Source organism: Bubalus kerabau, chromosome 7 (assembly GCF_029407905.1).
Source record: "Bubalus kerabau isolate K-KA32 ecotype Philippines breed swamp buffalo chromosome 7, PCC_UOA_SB_1v2, whole genome shotgun sequence".
In the NCBI taxonomy this organism is placed as follows: domain Eukaryota; kingdom Metazoa; phylum Chordata; class Mammalia; order Artiodactyla; family Bovidae; genus Bubalus; species Bubalus kerabau.
This window is the reverse complement of record NC_073630.1, coordinates 105,223,143-105,246,581: the sequence shown is the minus strand read 5'-3', so window position 1 is coordinate 105,246,581 and position 23,439 is coordinate 105,223,143. Positions and strand designations below refer to the sequence as shown.

The following is a 23,439-nucleotide window of genomic DNA, read 5'->3' as shown; positions in this document are numbered from 1 at the left end:
ATAGCAGTTGAGATACTTAAAATCTAAGCTTGAAATAAATAAAAAAGCTGTCATGTGGTATTTTAGAACAGTGTTAGCGACTAAAATCTTTCAATGCAGGATAGTAGCACTTTTGGTATTATTGAGAGCAAAAGAAGTCAACAGTATTTAAATCAGTTTCCAAATTAAAGCTATGCATTATTTTGTATCTCATTTCTTTATGAAAAAAGGATGTAGATACAACCTTTTTTTTTTTTTTAAGGCAAATTAGCCCTCATTGCTCTTTTTCTAAAAATTTAGTTTATTTATTTGGCTGTGCCAGGTCTTAGTTGTGACATGTGAGACCTTTACTTGTGGCATGCCAACTCTTTGTTGTGGCATCTGAGAGCAGTTCCCTGACCAGGGATTGAACCTGGGCCCCCTGCACTGAGAGCACAGAGTCTTAGCCACTGGACCACTAGGGAAGACCTGAATACATTCTTTTATTCTTCTTCATATGGCTGTTACAACAGATGATCAGGGATCATCCTTGACCTATTAATATCTAACATAGTCTCTGGGGCCAGTATATGCTTGGTAGGTGTTTGCTGCATAAATAAATGGTTTCAGTGAAACATTTCAGAAAAGATGAGGCAGATCTAAGAATATTTTATCATAAATAGTTTTAACATTGAAAACAAATTTTTCTTTGCACATTTCTAAGCTCTTTTACTCCAGATTATCATGTGTGGGCTAATTGATATTTTTTCCTGTGTGAAATGCAGGTTTATAGAATGACCACAGATGACACAGTATTAGTAATCATCGAAAGAACAGGCTTCTCTGCAGCTCATTGCCATTCTGGATGTTCACTTGTCTCATGTTTTTGTTGTTCTTTTCCACAGGGATTCGATAAACAAGTGGATGTGTCATATATTGCCAAACATTACAACATGAGCAAAAGCAAAGTTGACAACCAGTTCTATAGCGTGGAAGTGGGAGACTCAACGTTCACGGTTCTCAAACGCTATCAGAATCTAAAGCCTATTGGCTCTGGGGCTCAGGGAATAGTCTGGTAAGTAGGATGGATTTAACTTCTATTTTTAGAGGGAAACAGCTGTATATGTTGACTAGCCACAAACACATGTATACAAATAAACAGTATGACTTGAGATGGGAAATATCCATTCTACCAAAGAAAAATAAATTTATGAACATTATTAGAAATTTGTCAACCCATTGGTTAACAATATGTACATCTTTGCTTGTGACTAGCTTTTTCCTAGTCAAAAAAAAAAAAAAAAATCCATTACACAACAGCCATAGAGGAACCAAGAAAACCAGAGGTTTTGCTAAAGCATTTCAAAAATCTTATTTGGATGTTTTCACAGCAAGAAATGAGGAAATATGTGTTCAGATAACCAGAAAATAAAATTCTCTACTCTGTAGAAGTAGAATTCTATATTCTGAAGAAGTATAAATGAGATCTCAAATGTTTCAGTGACTTTTAAAGTTTAATGTTTAAAATTCAGTTGCCTATTAGAAAAGAGGTATTAAAAAAATGTTTGTTGAGTATTTCCAAAATGGAAAGATTTGGGCTCCTTGGTAACCATTCTTTTTGTGACATTTTGAGTGGCAAATTGAAATGATGACAACTCAGGATCTAACTTACTGGTTATAAAACTCTTGCAAAAGTGATGATACCAGATTGGTAAGCATTTATTTTGTAGTTTTAACTTGTAATTTAGCAACCAAATATATTTAGTGTGAAATTCTTAGTGTAATTTTCAATTTTGTGGCTCACAGCTATAAGTAAAAATTTAGGACATGCATTATAAGTATACATGCATATTGATATTTATTTATAAGGGATATTTACTTATAACAATATATTTATTTGTTGTATAAATTAAAGCTATAGTAGAGCTATCTGTTTAAAAATACAAATATCCCTTTTAAGAGATGAATGAGATGAAGATGAAACAAACATTATTTTAAACTTTTTTTTAAAAATAATTTTATTTATTTTGTTATTTATTTTTGGCTGTGCTGGGTCTTTGTTGCTACAGAGGCTTTCCCCTCATTGCAGCGAGTAGGGGCTGCTCTGTAGTAGTGGCTTGCGGGCTTCTCACTGTGTGGCTCGTCTTGTTGTGGAGCACGTGCTCTAGAGCATAGGCTCCATAGTTGTGGCACACAGGCTTAGCTGCTCCACAGCATGTGGGATCTTCCTTAATCAGGGATTGAAACTGTGTCTTCTGAATCGACAGGAGGATTCTTTACCATAGAGCCACCAGGGAAGCTCTCGATTTTGTTTTAAAAATACTTTTTCCCCTCTCATTTGATATATATATGTTTTTCATATTTCATAAGATGATCCTAAAATCTGGTTCACTTCACTTTTTAAAAAATTTATTTTTAAGACTATTTTTTAAGAGTACTTTTAGATTCACAGCAGAATCAAGAGGATGATTCAGATATTTCCCATAAATCCCTAGCTCATACACATGCATAGTATCCCCCGTATCAACATCCTTCACAAGAGTGGTACATTTATTACACTTGATGAACCTACACTCACACATCATAATCACCAAAGCTCATAGTTTGCAGCAGGGTTCACTCTTGGTGTCATACATGCTATGGCTTTGGATAAATGTAAAATGGTATGTATCCATTTTTATGGTATCATATAGAGTATTTCCACTGCCCTGCCAATCCAATATACTCCACCTGTTTATTTCTCTCTATATCCTCAACCACTGGCAACAGTTGATCTTTTTACTGTTTTCATAGTTTGCCTTTTTCAGAATGTATAGTTGGAATCCAACAGAAGATTGGATTGGCTATTCAGATTGTCTTTCTCTTAGTAATATACACTTAAGTTTCTGCCAAGTCTTTTTATGGATTGAAAGCTCATTTATTTTTAGCAGTGAATAATATTGCATTGTCTGGGTGTACCATAGTTTATTTATTCATTCACCTACTCTTAAGACATCTTGGTTGCTTTTGTTTTGGCAATTATAAATAAAGCTGCTTTAAACATTTGTGTGCAGTTTTCATGTGGTAGAAGTTTTAATAGTTCACTTCATGTTGACAACTCATTTTAAGCTCATTCTCAATGCTTGCTGCTGCTGCTGCTGCTAAGTCGCTTCAGTCGTGTCTGACTCTGTGCGACCCCATAGATGGCAGCCCACCAGACTTCCCCGTTCCTGGGATTCTCCAGGCAAGAACACTGGTTAGTCAATGCAAATGGCAGAAGTGCCTGGCTGGTATACAACTAAGTCATTTACTAGTGCTCGAACCTCATTTATCAAATATACCAAAGTTTTTATTGAAATTCACCCAGGGAATTTCAGTCTTTGCCAATGTCAATCATTCGCTGTTTTTGCAATTTAAAGATGGAATATTTTAACATTTTAAAATAATGGGCCAAAACTTCATTGTGTAGATATTTTAAAAGCTAGGTCAATTTTCATTTTTAATGTTTATTTATTGTGGTGCAAGGTTGCAGGTCAACAAATTTGTGACACAGAATGTCACAGGTGGCACAGTGGTAAAGAATCACCCGCCAATGCAGGAGATGTAAGAGGTGTGGGTTCGACCCCTGAATCAGGAAGACTCCCTGGAAAAGCAAACAGCTCAGTATTCTTGCCTGGAAAGTCCCATCAGCAGAGGAGCCTGGCAGGCTATTGTCCATGAGGTTACAAAGAGCTGGACACAACTGAGTGACTGAGCATGCGTGCGCGCACACACACACACACACACACACACACACAAGGTTGCAGGTGAACTTCTGTGTTGCACAAAACAATTTCAAAGTGTGGTAGACAGAATAATGGCCCTTCAAATCATCCCCAGAATTCTTGGTATGTTATCTTATTTGGCAAAAGGAACTTTTGCCATATAACTTTAAGATGAAGGGGGCATTAAAATGGGGGGATTGATTATCCTAGAATATCAAGGTGGGACCATTGTAATCACATGAATTCTTGAAAATGGAAACGGAAGACAGAAGAATGGATAAGAGAGATGCAAGGAGAGAGAAGGGAATAGGGATTCAAAACATGAGAGGGGCTTGCCTTGTTGTTGCTGGTTTTGAAGACAGAGGAAACGTGTCATGAAACAAAGAGTAGGGCAGCTTCTAGAAGCTGGGAATAGCCCTCAGTTGCCAATTAGCAAGACAATGGAGATCACAGTCACACAACCATGAGGAGCTGAAATTTGCCAGCAATACCCAAATGAGCAAGGAAACAGATTGTTCTACTGTACCTCCAGAAAGGAACTCAGCCTGCTGACGTCTTGACTTTGTCCCTGTGAGACTCATGTAGGACCTCTGACCTGAAGAACTGTTAAGATAATAAATTTATGCTGTTTGAGCAGCTAAGTTTGTGGTGATTTGTTGTGGCATTAACACTAATAGATACATTATAATATTCTACTATTAAGACGATTGCTATAAATCTCCTAAAAAGCAGACACACCGAACTATATTTTCAAAGGAGTTCAGAGTGCCTTTGTCAACTGTCCCCAAATTGTGAAATTCCCTTTTTCCTTCCAAGTTGCATCTTTTACCCTAGATTATATATGACCAATGTAAGGAGGATGAAATGTGCTTGGGAGAGACCAATATTAATTATTCAGTTCAGTCGCTTAGTCATGTCCGACTCTTTGTGACCACATGAACTGCAGCACTCCAGGCCTCCCTGTCCATCACCAATTCCCAGAGTTTACCCAAACTCATGTCCACTGAGTCAGTGATGCCATCTAACCATCTCATCCTCTGTCATCCCCTTTTCCTCCTGCCTTCAATCTTTCCCAGTATCAGGGTCTTTTCAAATGAGTCAGCTCTTTGTATCACGTGGCCAAAATATTGGAGCGTCAGCTTCAACATCAGTCCTTCCAATGAACACCCAGGACTGATCTCCTTGATGGACTGGTTGGATCTTCTTGCAGTCCAAGGGACTCTCAAGAGTCTTCTCCAACACCACAGTTCAAAAGCGTCAGTTCTTCAGTGCTCAGCTTTCTTTATAGTCCAACTCACATCCGTACATGACTACTGGAAAAACCATAGCTTTGACTAGATGGACCTTTGTTGACAAAGTAATGTCTCTGCTTTTTTAATATGCTGTCTATGTTGGTCATAACTTTCCTTCCAAGGAGTAAGTGTCTTTTAATTTCATGGCTGCAGTCACCATCTGCAGTGATTTTGGAGCCCCCCAAAATAAAGTCTGACACTGTTTCCACTGTTTCCCCATCTATTTCCCATGAAGTGATGGGACCGGATGCCATGATCTTAGTTTTTTGAATGTTGAGCTTTAAGCCAACTTTTTTACTCTCCTTTTTCACTTTCATCAAGAGGCTCTTTAGTTCTTCTTCACTTTCTGCCATAAGGGTGGTGTCATCTGCATATCTGAGGTTATTGATATTCCTCCCAGCAATCTTGATTCCAGCTTGTGCTTCCTCCAGCCCAGTGTTTCTCATGATGTACTCCGCATATAAGCTAAATAAGCAGGGTGACAATATACGGCCTTAACATACTTCTTTTCCTTTTTGGAACCAGTCTGTTGTTCAATGTCCAGTTATAACTGTTGTTTCCTGACCTGCATATAGGTTTCACCACAACAAATCACAGACCAGGTCAGGTGGTCTGGTATTCCCATCTCTTTCAGAATTTTCCACAGTTTATTAATTATTAGTAAGGCTTAATTTGGGCTTCCCTGTGGTTCAGCAGTAAAAAATCCGCTTGGAATGTAGGAACCACAGGTGATGTGGGTTCGATCCCTAGGTCAGGAAGATCCTCTGGAGCAGGGCGTGGCAACCCGCTGCAGTGTTCTTGCCTGGACAATACCATGGACAGGGCATCCTGGTGAGTTATGGTCCATAGGATTGCAGAGAGTCGGACACGACTAACGCAATGTAGCAGCACAAGGTTTAATTTATTTTCTAGATTACATGTTTATGTTTTCTTCTGCATTCTACTCTGTGGTTTGGATGCCACCTTGGAGAGTAGGAACCCCATTTAAGAGGTCACTGCATCCATGAAGAATTTTCAAAGTAAAATAGAAAATAAAACAGAAACAAAAATTCCTGTGAAGCAGGAGAAATAGCAGATGGAGAAAGTAGAATGATTCATGGATACCTTTTTAAAATGTAAAGTTGTAGAACATGAGAAAATTTCCCCAAGACCCTCAGTTTGGATGCTACAATCTTCATTGGAATCATTTCACTTTCTTTCAAATAAAACTACCACAAAAATCAGGAGTAGTATTAAGAGGAAGTTAATAGATTTTTAAAGATTAAAAAATAGACCCAAAGCACCATTTTGCTCAAGAAGTTAACAGATTGTCCCAGAAACATTTGAAAATCTACTAGAACTAATAGTTTGGTAGTATTTTTTATAGGGCATTAGCTAGTTGCTAGTGTTAGTCACTCAGTCATGTCCGAGGTTTTGCAACCCCATGGACTGTAGTCTACCAGGCTCCTCTGTCCATGGAATTCTCCAGGCAAGACTACTGGAGTGGGTAGGCATACCCTTCTCCAGAAGATCTTCCCTACCCAGGGATTGAACCTGGGTCTCATACATTGCAGGCAGGTTCTTTATCACCTGAACCACCCGGGAAGCCCTTTATAGGATACATTGGGCCTCTGTTTCTCCTTGTACAGAAATGAAATCATACAAGGTCTTAAGTATAGTAATTGAAACAAATTTCAGGAAATAAAATGTCCTTGAGTACAATTTTTACTCCAGTAAAATCAGTAAAATTAACGACAGCTTTATCAGCAAACTTGTCAATAAAAGGACACCTGAATTCCAAAATATTAGCCTTGGAATTTCCTGAGATTAGAGGAAAATAAAAGTAGCAAAGATAAACATGAAGGGGCAGAAATGGGATAAGGTATTCCTGTCCATCATCTTCCAATACCATTCTACCACATGCACAGACACAATTCCAGCACATTCCCTTCTGTGGATATAGTTGGCTCTTCCTTGTCCCTCTTCCTCAACCTAACTTTGAGTTATCTCTGTTTACTTATTATAATTTGGGTTTGTGATGTGCTGTTTTTCTGGAAGATCTACTTTTGTAGATTTGTCCTATCTACCTTTCTTATATTTAATTTTTTTTTCTGTTACCTTTTGTCAATGGTGAGTTCATCCACTTCTCTACACCAAAAACACATTTATTCCCAACATGATTGCAAAATCCACACCTTTCCTCTGTTCATGAAAACTCAGATTTGCATATTTTGAATGTCCCACGTAGGGTTGCAAAGAGTTGGAAATGACTGAAGAGACTTAGCACACACACATGCATGATCCTGAGTAGAGTAACTGGGAGAAATCAGAAACTGGGAGTGTCTGAGGTCCCCAGAAGGAGGTGGAAGGCAGACAGTGTGAAGCAGATGATTTATTTTATTTTATTTAGAACAGGAATAAGACATGGAGGAACCAATTCCTCCTCCTCCAAATGGGAAATTCATCATCAATTTTTTTTTCATTTTGGCATACATCACTATAAAATTCTGTGTATATGTATAAGAAGGATTTTGCTTTTCAAGTGAACTGTTGATATATTAGTACTTATGTCACAGAATCTCCATTCTCCTAACTTGTTTAAAATGGATTATCCTTTCTCCTGTTCCCATTACCTTAAACTTTTTATTGGTTTTTATATGTTGTTTCCTCTCTTTGAATGGCTTCATTGCTTACTTACTATCAGGAAAATAAATAGGCAGTACTAAAGCATTTTCAAAAGGAATTCGACATTACCATGCTATTTTTCATTCACCATAGATAATAGACCAAATATGTCATTATTTAGAATCATTAAATAAAAGCTAATATAAAATCTTTAGAATAAATGAAAAATTTCTTTCTACCACTGAGGAAAATATATTACGCATTGAAACAAAAAGAAACTGATGACTTTCCTTCTCCATGGGAACAAAGAAGTCCTCTGTGGCTTCCTAGGTGGGGAATCATAAAGTGATGTATAAAATGTATTTTTAACAACAATAGTCAGGAGCCAGATGAACAAATCATTTCAGAACATCTTTTCAATCATCAGAAGAGGATCTCATTAGCATTGTGTCTACTACCAGCTCCAGAACAAAAACTGAATGTAGGAAGAAATCAACAGCAGGGAGTCCATTATCTTCTCTTACTTCAGTTCTGCTGTTGCTTGTCAAACCCAGAAAACATGTCTATTTTCTCAGTTCTTTCTGCAAAGATGATTTAAAGTGACAGTGAAATGGTGGCAAAATTCAGGTCAGTCAAGTTCAGCACAGAAGACTTGCCAAGTTTGATCTGCCCCTTAATCGAAAAGAATGGATTGCACAGTTTTAAATGACATTTTCTTTCCTTCTTGAGGTTGTTTTATCATCTGTGCATGTGTGCTAAGTCACTTCAGTTGTGTCTGACTCTGTGACCCCATGGACTGTAACCCACCAGGCTCTTCTGTCCATGGAATTCTTAAGGCAAGAATACTGGAGTGGGTTGCCATTCCCTTCTCCAGGGGATCTTCCCAACTCGGACTGAACCCACACCTCCTACATTGGCAGGTGGGTTCTTTACAGCTAGTGCCACCTGGGAAACCCCTCTTTATTATCTACCTGTAATCAACTTGTAAGCAGTCCTAATGCAATTTTGTAAGATGATCTTTTACAGGATATTTGTGTCAAAGATGTACACTGAATGCTGAAAAAATATAGACTTACAGTGGCTTATTATAAAAATGTATACTTAGAAAATTAAATATTTATTATACACTGTGTATTAACTAAACTTTCCTGAAAGTCCAATTAGAACAGGAGAACATAGAAATAGAAGTAATTGTAGTCATAAGATGCCCTGGTAATAATGCAGTGGGTTAATCAATTTTAAATTAGATACATATCCATATGTGTATATACGAAATGAATATATAACAAATATATAATTTATAACATATTGCATACATATATGTTAATGTAATTTACATAATTTACAAAAATGTAAAAAATCCTTTCTGGTGATTGTCCTTCAATCAGTGGTCTATAGCAATAAGCTCCCATGCAGATAAACCATCTAAGATTTAAGTTGCCAAACGTGTTCAGCAGAACATCGTGTGTTCATGTATTCTTATTTCGTTACCTTCCTTTGATAAGTGGATACTGGTGAGTGCAGCGAGCCTGCCTAGCAATGTCCTATCACCCTGGTCAGGTTACGGATCCGGGAGACGGTGAAGTACAGGGAAGCCTGGCGTGCTGCTGTCCACGGGATCACAAAGAGTCGGACACGACTGAGTGACTGAACTGCACGGAGACTGAAAAATTGTCTAGAGTTCCTGTACTTGTGGCTTTTTAAAATCTATTTAATATGGGTGTGATCTACATGGAAGGAGGACAGGGATAGAAAACATTCTGTAAGAAACACTGTGATGCGGAAAACGAAGTCAGTTACAGCATTTTATCTCGTGGGCCCATTCTTGGCTCAGCATCTGAAACTGTAGTTGTATTATTTTTGTAGCCGTATACAGATACATATGTATTGGAACCTAGTTTACCCTCAAATAGGATTTAAAGTGATGAGACCATACCATAGCACAGGAAGCTCTACTTAATGCAACATGGTGATCTGAGTGGGAAGGAAATCCAAAAAGTAGGAATTATGTGTATATGTTGGCTGATTCATTTTGCTATACTGTAAAATTAACAGCATTGTGAAGCAAGTATACTCCAATAAAAATTAATTCAAGAAGAAAAAAAAGTGATGGAAAAGATAGATGAGACTTAGCATCCATCTAATTCTTAGGGAAGATGGTTATCATATGCCTCAAAGTAGAATCTCCTTAAGGGTGATGATATAATAAGGCATACAACCTAAGTTGATTGAAGATCTCCCCTGTGCTTTAGTAGAGATAAAAGGAAAAGGAGTTTTCTTCATGATTTGTTTTTTTAATTGTGGAACATAATTTGCTGGTTTTCTTCATGGCTTTTTTAAATTGTGGAACACAGTTTGAATCTTTGCCTTCCAATTTCCACATAGTACTTATAATAATAATAATAATGATGAGTTGTATCCTCAGTGCTCAGCATGTCTAACTCTTTGCGACTGGATGGACTGTAGCCCACCAGGCTCTTCTGTCCATGGAATTCTCCATGCAAGAATACTGGAGTGGGTTGTCATTTCCTCCTCCAGGAAGTCTTCCCAACCCAGGGATTGAATCTGTGCCTCCTGCACTCACAGGGGCTACCTGGGAAACACCTAGTAAGTAGAATTACTGTGGGTAGGCCAGAGCTCTCATCAAAAACCAAACCAAGACAACCAAGAACCAGCCCCCCAAGAATTTCTGAATTTGTTCAGATGCTTAAAATAATTACTGATAATCATCAAATCACATTATTAGAGCATCAAAACCCTTGGAATTTTCTTCAAATTATAGTAGCTTCTATGTGCTTTAAAATGTGAGTTATGGAAAGTCTCCCCCTTTTAATGTTCATTTTTATTAAAAAAGATGTTATTGACTCACTGATGCTTTTAGCAGCTTTTCTCATCTTGATGATGAATGCTCTTTTATCTAGACTCTGATTTAATCACCCTTGAAATAATGGCACACATTTACAAAATGACTGGCAAAGGTTAAGGAATATCTGTAGATATACACCAAAACAAAGGAGTTGCAACCTTGGCAATGTTAGGTTGTATGATGGAAAGATATTCAATATTTATTGCTGATTGAGATTGGGATGGAAGTTAAGTAAATTATCTGAATTCTGTAAAATATTTGCACATTTAAATACTATTGATTCAATTAAAGATTTTTTTGTTGTTGTTTGTGTGTGCGTGTGCTCAGCCATGTCTGACTCCAACTCTTTGCAACCCCAGGGACTGTAGCCAACTAGGCTTCTTTGTCCATGGAATTTTCCAGGCAAGGATATTGGAGTGGGTTGCTATTTTCTCCTCCAGGGGATCTTCCCAACCCAGGGATCGACCCTCATTTCCTGCATCTCCTGCATTGCAGGTGGACTGTGTACTGCTGAGCCACCCAGGAAGCCCTACACATATTTTAAGATACCTCATATTATCATGCTCAGTCATTATAATTATCAATATACTTACACGTCAGAATAATTGAATTTCCCATTGTGCTTTATCAGTGATAGTATTTATCATTCAGTCTTTCAGAACTCATCTGTACTCAGCTGTGAAATGGAGACATTGGTATCTCAGAGGACTCAAATAGCATAAAACAAATTAGATGTATGAGATTGCCTTATAAATCTGATGTTGTCATGAATTTTAGTAGATTTCAAGGAAGGTGGACAATGTTACTCTTCTATCAATGGAAAATTGCAGAAGGTCAACACATATAACCCAAGATGGCTGATTGTAAGAGTTGCTTAGACTGTGCATATTGTTTGCATATTGTAGTTGAGAATATGGGATGCAAAAAATGACTTATGTCATGCTCCATAATGGAGTCAGGAAAAGCCTCTGAACCTTTTCATTCCTGTCTTTCAATCTGAGTTTCAGTTAACCAAGGATATTTACAATATTTACACAAATTTTAAATATTAGTTTTTAAATTTGCAACATGGTGACACAGAGTCTGCCAACCTTCTTGAAGCACAGAATTTGGATAGAAATGTTTTATGGTAATTAGGTTGATGGTATGAAGTGAGACCATCCAGAGGGTGATCAGGCTTCCTGAATAACACAAAAGAGGCCTGATCAGTGGGTCCCAGATGATGGTTTTATTTTGCTTCTGGAAACATCACTTTTGATTCTGTAGTGCATTTTTCTTCTTAGAGTTCCTAATGAGCCATTATACTAAACAATGCAGCGTTACTCACACATTTCCATTTAGCCTCTGACTAGGGGACATGATTGCCTTCTGATCCACATCTGGAATATCAGCACACTTTTGTGTCCCTGTTATTTTCCATTATTTTTACAACGTAGACCCTTAATTGCAAACTTCTTTTTTATTTTTTAATTAAAAATTTCCATTATAGTTTATTACAGGATACTGAATATAGTCTCCTGTGTGTAGTGGTTTTTTTTTTTTTTTTTTTTTAATCACAACCTTCTTGGTATAAGGCGCATCGAGCTTCAAATATTGCCTTTTGTATTGGCAAGACAGTTGAGGTTGTGATGGTGTAATAGGACAGAATTAGACACTGTATTCTCCTTCTATATTTCACTGTTTTTCTTGGCCTTGTTGCCTAGCATAAGCCCCAAATATTTACTTGCTCTATTACTCGACTAGTGATTAAGACTTATACACATTACCTTTTTTCCATCACTGAGAAAAGGTGGACTTTGAGAAACCATGGGTAGAGGAGTTTTGTAGCAGCATGCTTTTAGGGAAAACATTATACAAGTTCCATATTTCTGTGTGTTAACCATAAAGTACATATGTCCATACTTATATAATTGCCAGTGCAATAAATGATGGCATAGCTTGTATATAATCTTAAAACTATGTTTAATTTTGCAATGTATTATGGACATTTATTCTGAATCCTGTCTTTCTTTAATAAACTTGCAATTAATTTATATCCCTGTTGTTAAAATGGACAGTGAGAGTTTGTAGCTGAGAAACATTTTTGTTGGCAGAAGGGATAAGTAGTCATTTAAATTCCATAGATATTTATTCACTTATGCATGACTGAGTCGTCTCTGTAAATCAGTTATTGATATAAATGCTAATGTCCTATCAGGAAAACTATTAATAATAAACAAATGAACTATTTTTTTTTTTCAGTTTCTACTTCAATTCCAAAGATTAAGAGTTTAAGTGACACTAATTCTTATTTCTTTTAGGATGTGTCTTCTAGGTTATCAATAGGTATTTTCATTGCAAAGCTAAAATTAGTTTATGCTTCATGTACTTTTTTGCTAGATACATTCTGATTGTTTGGATTAGAGGGCATTCATGGTTATATACATATATAAACTATAACCTAAATGTAAGTGAAAAAGTGAAGGGGCTCAGTCATGTCAGACTTTTTGTGACCCCATGGACTATTGCCTGCCAGGCTCCTCCAGGAAGGATTTTCCAGGTAAGAATACTGGAATGGGTTGCCATTTCCTTCTCCAGCAGATCTTCCCAACCCAGGGATCAAACCCCGGTCTCCTGCATTGCACGCAGACTCTTTACTGTCTGAGCTACCAGGGAATCCCTAAAAGATTAATCTTGTACTATCCTGCATGTTCGGAAAAAAACATCATTCTTCACAGAAAGGAGACAATGTCTTTGGTTAGATTAAATTATGCTCAATATAGATGGGCTTCCCAGGTGGCTCAATGGTGAAGAATCTGCCTGCTACCAGGAGACACAGGTTTGATCCCTGGGTCAGGAGAATCAGCCGGGGAAGGAAAGACAATCCACTCCCATATTCTTGCCTGAAACAGCTCATGGCCAGAGAAGCTTGATGGGCTGCAGTCCATGGGTTGCAAGGAGTCGGACACAATTTAGAGACTGAACAACAACAAATAACAGATGGCAATTGCTATTCCTCCGATTTCATTGATTATGCTGAGCTACTGGTCTTAGAGATCTTTCCATTCTATCTGTAGATTAATATGACTTAAAAAAAATGGAGAGCAGGTAGGTGTAATAAATTTGGTAACTAAAAATACTAAGGCTTCAAGGAGCTTTTTATAAAGCTCCGAGGGAAGGTACTTGGCCCCCTGTCTTCTGCAGAGTCATGCTTCTGGCCCATTCCAGCATCCTATTCTGTTTATAGAGTTTGAGCTGTCTTGCTAATCACGGATTTGAATGTGGAAGCTGAGGACAAAGGAAGACATCTTTTAGAAGTTTGAGAGACAGCCCTGTCATTCCCTCGTTCCGCTCTCTATTCCTGGACTCGTTAAATGTATTTGAAATACTTGACCTTGTCAAGCGACTTGCACTTTGCATGTCCAACATTTTGAATCCAGCACTGAACCATTGAATTTTTTTTTTTTTTTGAACCATTGAATTTTAAGCTTCTCGATATGATGGGGTCGTCAGTCACCATCAGAGAGGGAATTTAGCCACTTCATATGACATGGGGCTTCTTTCGTTTAAAGACATGGACTTTAGAGACCTCTTAGCTGTGTTCTTCTTTGTCTATGTTCATCATTAAAAATGTTTCCATAGAAGATTTTCATACATCTGTCCATAAAATCAAGATTGTACTCCCAATCCAGAGAGCTACAATGCTGAATATATTTTGAACATTTTTTCACTGGGCTCACTTGGGACTGGAAAATATAGCCGGGGAAGGATGCCCTGCACAAGCGCATATAGATGAGGGAAGTGTAGGGGCTGAAACCCAGGCTGCCCTTTAGCCTCCCAGCAGTGTGCCCTGTGGAGGTCCCCTGTACCCCAAGGAGTTGCCTGCTCCTAATTCACACACCACACCTGAGCTGCTATTGAATGAATGAACTTTGGATCCATGAGAGAAACTTTGAAAGACTGAGGGCAAGAGGGAAAAGAGGGAAAGATTGAGGGCAAGAGGAGAAGGAGGCGACAGAGGATGAGACAGTTGGATGGCATCATTGACTCAGTGGACATGAGTTTGAGCAAACTCTGGGAGATAGTGAAGGACAAGGAAGCCTGGGGTGCTGCAGTGCGTGGGGTCACAAAGCGTTGGACATGACTCAGTGACTGAACAGCAACAAATGAGAGAGGCTCAATTTACCTAGCAAAAATAGAAGTTGAAGAGTATCTAGTATGCAGTGGAAATCTAGTAAATTTAGGAGGTTAAATAATTCCCTGGTGGGGAAATATAAGAAAATGGAGAGGAATAGGGAGCAGAGAGAAATTAAAAGTCAAATTGTTGTCGCACACTGATGCTGTTCCTTCTCGTACCTTCTTTCTCTCCCTGTATGTCCTTACAGATGTCAGTCTTTCAAGGTTTCCCTGTTCTCTGTCATCCTCCTGCTAGATTAACATTTTTCCTATTAAGTCTGGAGCCATGAAAATAATTTCAAAGACTGTATAAGAGGCTGTCTATTTTCTTCCCTCTCTGTCTCCTGCAGCTCTCTGTTTTCCAAACCCTCATCCTGGGCAGCTCCACGAGCTGTTTCCTCCTGCCAAAGCCTGAGCCCAGCTGGAGAAAACACATAATCACGCTGATTTCCTCCATTAGAAGTTTATAAGCTTCATCCTCAGCTGGGCCCTTGATGCTGCTTAGCAATCCTTTTACTTACGTGTCTCATCAGCCCCCTATCCCATTTCCCATGGTGGCCCTTACAATCCTTTTATGACCGTTATTGCAAGCTCCTGGTTCCACTTCACCCACGCTATTCTTGGTGGAAGGCTTGCCTCCTACTTCCTGGAGAAAACAGATGGCCTCAGTCAGGCCTGTGAGCTCTCAATTTCCCCTTCCACCTCCTAACTCTGTCTGCAGTCTTCTCTCCCAATTAGTTCCTCCGTGAGGAACTCTGGAGGTGGGCGCCCACCAGGGTTCTTAATTTCATTCCTTGCCTCTGGGGTCTGCCAGTAGTTCCCTGTCTCGCTTCAACTCTCTCTTCTCCAGTAGCTTCTTCTGCCCAGACCCTTGAAGACCTCCCACTTAATTCTTGTGTAAAAAACATTATTTAGAATGTGCCTGATTTCTGCCTCTTGACTCTCTTTTCTTCATCATCAAACTTCTGGATAAAATAGTCTACATTTAGGGCCTCACATATTGTTTAAATTCTCATGCCACAGACAGCCCCATTTCTAGTACCATCACCCCCTTGGATGGAGTAGGATGCTATAGAGAAGGCTACCATTGACCCCTAAATGGTTAATAAGCCACCAACTTCTTTTTCAGCCCTTGTTTCTTTACTTCTTTTTAATGTTTGGAAATAGTAAGTATTCATTTAATTCTTCTTGAATGTTGTCTTACTTTGATTGTCAAGCTGGGAATTTTCAAAACCTGCCCTTTGGAATTGGATGAACTGAGTAGCACGTGAAGTGCAGCATGGTGGTTAAGAAAGCAGATTCTGGAGTCAGACCGCCTGATTGGGATCTAGGCTCAGTCTTACCCATGTGTGACCTCAGTTACTTCATCTGAAGATGGGGATAGTAGAAATATGCATGTACAGGGTTGTTGTTAAAACAAATTAAATTAGTTAACATAGTGTTTGACTTTAGTAAGTAGCCCATACATGTTGGTTTTCATTAGTGTTGGCTGGTCTGGGTCATGGCCAGTTGCTAAGGGACTGGCTGGATGGAGAACTGTATTTGATAGTGTAATGCTCAGAAAGATGGAGAAGGCAATGGCAACCCACTCCAGTACTCTTGCCTGGAAAATCCCACGGACAGAGGAGCCTGGTAGGCTGCAGTCCATGGGGTTGCGAAGAGTCGGACACGACTGAGCAACTTCACTTTCACTTTTCACTTTCACGCATTGGAGAAGGAAATGGCAACCCACTCCAGTGTTCTTGCCTGGAGAATCCCAGGGACAGGGGAGCCTGGTGGGCTGCCGTCTATGGGGTCGCACAGAGTCGGACGCAACTTAGCAGCAGCAGCAGCAGCAGAAAGATAGTGAAAGAAAAATCAATCCAAAGTTCCCGAAGGCAGATTGGAATCAGGAGCCAGAGCAAAATGAGCAAAAAGGCAGGTACTAATTCTAAATCCTATGGAGAGGGAGATTCTAAAGGGGGAATGGAGTCAAATGCCAAAAACCGGTATGAAGTGGGTCAAAATGCGAGAAATTTGGGAACAATGGAATGACTCTAGGACAAGTGTCATGAATATTATTGGCTGGTGGGTGAGTGGTTGTGATGTTAAACTGGGTTGAAGCCAACTGTTTCCTGGTCCCTTCCGGCTTCTCTAACAAAGAATTATCTATCTCTTTTATGAGTAATTTTTCTCTACTTTTCGAATATTTGTATGCTTTAAATGTTCGTCCAACTTTGGCTTTTCATTTCCTTTCACAGTTCAGTCCCTAATGTTTTCCACATTTATATTGTTCTGGCTACACCTTGTTTCTTTTTTTATTGATATAATGTATATTTAATCATCTACTTCAAATATACATTTCTATTGAGGTATAATTGCCATGAGTTTCAGATATATAGCATAGTGATTCTATATTTGTGTATATTTAGCAATGATCATCACAGTAAGTCTAGTTAATATCTGTCACCATTCATTGTTACAAAAATTTTTTTCTTGTGATGAGAACTTATGAGATCTACTCTCTTAGCAACTTGTCCCTTGGACTGCAAGGAGATCCAACCAGTCCATTCTAAAGGAGATCAGTCCTGGGTGTTCTTTGGAAGGAATGATGCTAAAGCTGATACTCCAATACTTTAGCTACCTCATGCCAAGAGGTGACTCGTTGGAAAAGACTCTGATGCTGGGAGGGATTGGGGGCAGGAGGAGAAGGGGACGGCAGAGGATGAGATGGCTGGATGGTATCACTGACTCGATGGACATGAGTTTGAATGAAGTCCCGGAGTTGGTGATGGACAGGGAGGCCTGGCGTGCTGTGGTTCATGGGGTTGCAAAGAGTTGGACACGACTGAGCGACTGAACTGAACTGAATTATTAACTATAGTTAAAAGGGTGAGTCATCTATTCAGTGATCAGAGGAGCCATGCTGATGAAGGTTCTGTCATATTCATCTTGTGGCATCTAAGGTCTCCAGACAACAGCAGGAGATAAAGCATGGAGTTACTCTTATTGCACAGGCCCAAAAGTGGTGTGCTTTCCTCTGTTTACAGTCCAGTGACCAGAGCTCAGTTACAAGGCTGTTTAGGAGGCTGAAAATATCATCTAGCCATGTGCCCAAGAAGAGGAGGGGGACTAGGATTTGGAGTCTTTGCCCTATTTTATTTATTTTTATTATTATTTAAAAAAAATATAAATATAGCTTAAACAATAAGGTATATTATTGCTGGGTATATCATTTCCAAGATTGTTTAATTCAGAGGCCCAACAAATGTCATCAAGCACCCAGCCTAGGTGCTTTCTGCCTTTTCCCTTTACCATCCACAGCATGTAGGTTTTCAGTCTCAGAGTTGTCCCTCATGGTCACAAGATGGCTGCCATAGCCCCATAATTGTATCTGCAGAGAATTTCATCTAAAGACAAAAAAAGGAACATTTCTCATCGTGCCCCCTGCCTCCCACCCTAAATGTCTATCACCCACCTGAATCTAATGTCAGTGCCTCTCTGATATGCTTCCACACCACTCCATGTTTCTTTTATCAAATCATCATCATGCCCTATTTATGTTGTTTCTTTGTGGTGTTTCATTTCCCACTTGACTATAGAAGCTCTTACAGGCAGAGACTGTCAAACTTGATCCCAATTGTATTTCTAAGGCCTAGCACAGTCCTGGCTTAGAGTAAACACTTGAAAAGTATTTATTGCTGTTTTTTCTTCTTCATCTCCTGTTTACTCCCCAGCTCACTGGAATCCACTTCTGTGCACACTGCTCTGCGGGAACTGCTTTTGCTAAGTTCCCAGTAACCAAATGACAAAGACGGCAAGTTCTCGTGGGTCTCTTCCTCTTTGGTTTGGCACTTGCGACTTCATTTAAGCACTCTCTTATTAAAGGTTTATCTTTGAGTTTTTCAGCTTTACCTTCTCAATTCTTTTGTGGATTCCTTGCCCCTAAAATTTGCTTGCAAAGGAGCAGTCTTGAGTGTTCAGTGCTTGCTTTACACAGATCAAGGGAAGAGTGTATTTTTAAAAACAGGAAAATCTGTGTACCCCATCTGATGGGAAATGCTGGATGCTGGAGATTGAGTGTGTGGCGAGGAAGGTGGGTAGCAGAGAGACAAGTCTAGAGAAGTAAGAGAAGATAGAGACAGATGTAGAAACAGAAATAGTGAGAGAGAAACCAGCGACAGATGCACAAAAGGAAGAGTGAAGATGGAGAGATGTGGGGGCACAAAGAGGTGGCTGAGAGACACCCAGAGAACAGAGAGAGGCAGAGAGCCCGAAGATACCAGCAAGTGAAAACATATCTGTTAGAGAACAATTTCTGAGGAAACAAGACGATGCTTATGGGATTAGCTTTAAACAGAGATAATAATTCTTCATTAAAGAGTAAAATTGAGAAAAATGCTTTTTTCTTTCATTTATAGAGAAGCATCTTCGATATATTGTGCAACATTTCTTCACTAACGTTGCTTTACTCTCAAATAGAGGTAGAGATCTGAATGGACAAAGAAGTCTTTTGACCATGCAGCTACATATGAAAAGGCAATTGAAAGAAAAAGTGGGACAAAAGAGAATAGCATTAGTCACAGAGCAGTGCTTATAAAATTGCCACGGACTCAATGGACATGAATCTGAGCAAACTCCAGGGGAGATAGTGAAGGACAGGGAAGCCTAGTGTGCTGCAGTCCATGGAGTTGCAAAGAGTAGGACACAACTTAGGGACTGAACAACTGTTTCTTTGCCCTTTGAGGAGGATGAAGCTTATTAGTTGAAATGCTTTATAATTAATAGCTTTTCTTTTGGTAAATAGGATGATAATAGGCAGGGAATGGAAACAGACTCTGCTACCATGTCCATAGCAGATGACTTGTCTAATGATGTTCATAGATCTCTGCTTCTTTTACATCTCATTCTAAGTTTTTAATATCTATAATAATTTATTTTGTCCTGAAAGCAAACAAGAAGTTTCTAGATCTGATGCAGAATATTGTTACTTATAGCAACAACTGCATCAGTTACCAATGTCCCCTTTCAGGGTTAAGCTATAAAAGCCAAATATTATCCTGTATAAGCAGATGGGTTTTTGAAAACAAGAAGAAATTATGAATCTTAGAGTTCGCATAGGAAATGCGACACAGCTGCAACCTCCTCCTTCTAAGACAGAGTGTGGGAAGTGGGGAAGGCAGGAGAAAGAGAGTGAGAGATCTAATGTCCGTAATATGAAGAATCTTCTCCAGGAAGAGAAAGGAAAGGTCTCTATTTAACAGTCCTTTGGAATGTAAAAGGATGGTTCCGATTTTCACTTGCTTTGAAATAAAAACACATTTTTCTTGGGAAGTCTCTATTTGCTTTTTAATTTTCAAGGTCTATGCTTGAAAAAATTATTCCCTCCAAGTTCACATATTTCTTTAGCCTCACGATTTGAGTTCCTTTGATCACCCACCTGAAGTTCCCTTCTGTTTGAATGACAGTTTTTAGATAAAAAGTAAACACCAAAGGAATCTGGGTTTAAAATCTGCCTGAACTGGCACAACATCATCCCCATATATATTAGCTGAGTGACTGCATGTAGATTACTTAAAATCTCTGATCCTTGTTTTCAGTGTCAGTAGAGGAGCATAAAAAGTGCCCAGCACAATCTTTGGGTGCATAGTAGATAGTTAATTCCTGAAATTCCATCCTTAACTATGGCAAAAAATTATGAGAAAGAAAATGAACTTCCTCTAAAAACTAAAGGAACTAGCCATATTTTTCTTTTTTCTCTCCCAGGAAAAGAAAAATCCTACAGCTGAATTTGAGAAAAAAATTATATTCAATGAAGTAACTAACAATAGCAAATATGTCATTTATTATATTAATTGATTTTTTTTGGTTGGAATCTTTAACATTTTTGATAACTGAAACAGATGGAGAAACAACATTTCCAGCAGTATATTTCAGACTTGACCTATCCTTGGGCTTCAAAAGGGCAGGATTGGTAAGAGAGTCTTTGGAAGCAACTGATCTGCCAAATCTGGGCAGTTTATATTTATATTTGGGTCTGCCTATTGATGCTTCAAAATATTGACCTAATTAGGAGTCCTAAAACAAAAAATAATCTAGCTATATTATCTGGGTCATCAGAAGGATGAAGTTTGTGTTATTTTCTTGATAGCTTGCTTGCAACCCTTTCATAATTGAGTTTTGTTTTTTCCCATGGGACAATTAAATCCCAGCTGGCTAGCTTCCCTTTGTCCTTGTTCTGTGTCAGAAACTGCAACTGATTAAGAATGGAGTGAAAACTTGATGAGCAAGAAGATCTGGATGACTAAATTCACTGCTACAGCGTTCTGATTTGAGGTCTGTCTTGGTCATCTCAGGCTGCTATTACAAAATACCGTAAACTGGCTGGTTTACAAACACCAGGCATTTATTTCCCACAGTTCTGGAGGCTGGAAGTCCAAAGTCAGGTTGTCTACATTGGTGAGGGTTCAGTGTCTTATGAGACCCTGTTTCCTAGTTCACAGATGGCTCTCTCCTCAGTGTTATCACCTGATGAAAGAGGAAGCAAGGTCCCTCCGGACTCTTGGAAGGACACTAATCCCATTTATGAGGTCATCCCTCATGGTTTCATTGAATTGTCCTTACCTCCCAAAAATCTCACTTCTTAACATGATCACTTTAGGGCGTAGGGTTTCAATGCATGGACTTGGGTGATACCAAACATTCAGTCATAGCAAGTCCATGGTGGATACACACTGATGTAACCCCCAGTGAGTCAAACCCTTGTATAACCTTCTCCTCTTGGGAGCAGATGGAACCTGTGTCTTACGTCTAGTCACTTAAGTATGACAATGGTGATAGATAGGATTATCGCTTCCTTGATTAGGTTGTAAGACTCTCTTAGGAGACTGAGATGTTTTCCTGCTGGCTTCGAAGGAGTGAGCCATTATGTGGTAAGTGGGTAATAAGCCTCTGACTTGGAGGTGGCATCTAGAAGCTGATAGGAGCCTCTGGCTGACAGCTAGCAAGAAAGTAAAGACCTCCGTCTTACAGCCACAGAAGAGTGATTTCTTCCAAAAACTATGTGAGCTCAGAAGAGAACCTTGAGATCTAGAAAGTTCCTTCAGCTGTCCGACACCTTGATTTCAGCTTTGTGAGATCCTGAGCAAAGGGTCCAGCTAGGCTATGCATGCCTGGAATCCTGACCCATGAAACCCCTGAGATGATAAATTTTTGTTATTTTAAACCATTAAGTTTGGGGTAATTATTATGCAGCATGGAAAACTAATTCAAAGTCATCTCATTTGCCCTCAGAGGATTATTCAGTTAATCCTCATAAGTGGATGAGATTCTTGGAAGGATGATATCTTAGAAATGCGTCAAACATACCTACATTCCCGCGTGTGGAGGATTTTACACAAATTTACATCTAATGGCTACTGAGTCATTCATTTTCTAGTGCTGGAAGTAGGTTTTACACTGTTAAACTTTGCTGCAATCAGGAATTCTACAGCTATTTTACTTAAATATGCACCTTATAGGTTACTGTGGAGGAAAGTGAAAGTGTTAGTCACTCAGTCATGTCCAACCCCATGGACTGTAGCCTGCCAGACTTCTCTGTCCATGGATTTCTCCAGGCAAGAATACTGGAGTGGGTTGCGATTTCCTTCTCCAGGGGATCTTCCTGACCTAGAGATAAACCTGCGACTCCTGTATTACAGCCGGACTCTCTACAGTCTGAACCACCAGCAGTCACTACTTACAAAAAGCGTGTTTAAAGAGAAATAAGCCTTGTCTGACAGAGTTTTCCAAAGAATACTGAGTCCTTGGTTTTGACCTTCCTCTAACTACTAGGCGTTCTTCTCAGTGAAGATATGTAGATGCAACAGAATTGTTAGTTTGTTATGGGGTGGCCTGATGGTTGTATATACCTAAATGAGAATGACCAAGTCCACACTGTGAAAAAAATAAAAAAAGATAAGTACCTTAGTATGTAATTAATATAACATCAATTGAATGGTTATAGATTTTAATATTCAGCATACATAGATTTCAGCCTAGCTGCTGCCACTTCTTAGCAATATGACCTGAAGCTCCAGAGCTTCTTTCCTTTTTTGCAAAATGAGATAGTAATACCTATATCACAGGATTATGTGAGGGTATGTAAAGATTAAAATTTATAATATAAGTAAAATGCAACACGCAGTATGTGACACAGATGCTCAACAAATTCTGGTTCTGTCCCTTCCTAGGCCCAAACTGACACACACACACATACACACACGCACACACACTCAAACTCACAAACATGTGCATACCCATACCACAGATACATAAAAGAACTCTTTGATCTGGATTGAAGATTATTTTCTCTTTTTTTATGTTACTTTATTTTTTTAATTATTTTTTTTTACTTTACAATATTGTATTGGTTTTGCCATACATCAACATGCATCCGCCATGGGTGTACACGTGTTCTATTCTGGCCCGATCTTGATACTTCTTTTTGTCTTACTAAATGTGAATTGTGCTTATCTGTTATTACATTAATATTATAGTAAAAGATGCTTTTCTTTAGCATTGCCCTATTAGATTGTTCAAAGTGGATTTTAAAAAGTCTGATCTATATCAGTAAATTCTATAGAGCTTTGTTTTGTTTATATTGAACACAGAATTCTCCCTGCCCCTTACTCCCAATGAAGAGATGGACCTTATGACAGTTTCCTCACATTTAGGGATCGATTATCTTCTGTCACAACATCTGTGGTGTGTACTATACCTCTTAGCATCTTGTTCAGCGGTCAAGTATCTCATGTTCATTGTGGACTTAACTTCCTGTAAGATACTAGCAAGGCTTCCTAGG

At 38.9% G+C, this 23,439-nt stretch overlaps 1 protein-coding gene across 20 annotated transcripts in view; it reads left to right on the top strand.

Moving 5' to 3' along the window:
- MAPK10 (mitogen-activated protein kinase 10) overlaps nt 1-23,439 on the top strand; it is a 374,268-nt gene that overhangs the window by 213,326 nt on the left and 137,503 nt on the right. For all 20 annotated transcript variants that reach the window (XM_055589015.1, XM_055589012.1, XM_055589011.1 and 17 more), the window contains one exon: nt 864-1,033. In XM_055589015.1, the coding sequence (XP_055444990.1) occupies nt 864-1,033 (170 nt within the window). The remainder of the gene's footprint in view (nt 1-863; nt 1,034-23,439) is intronic.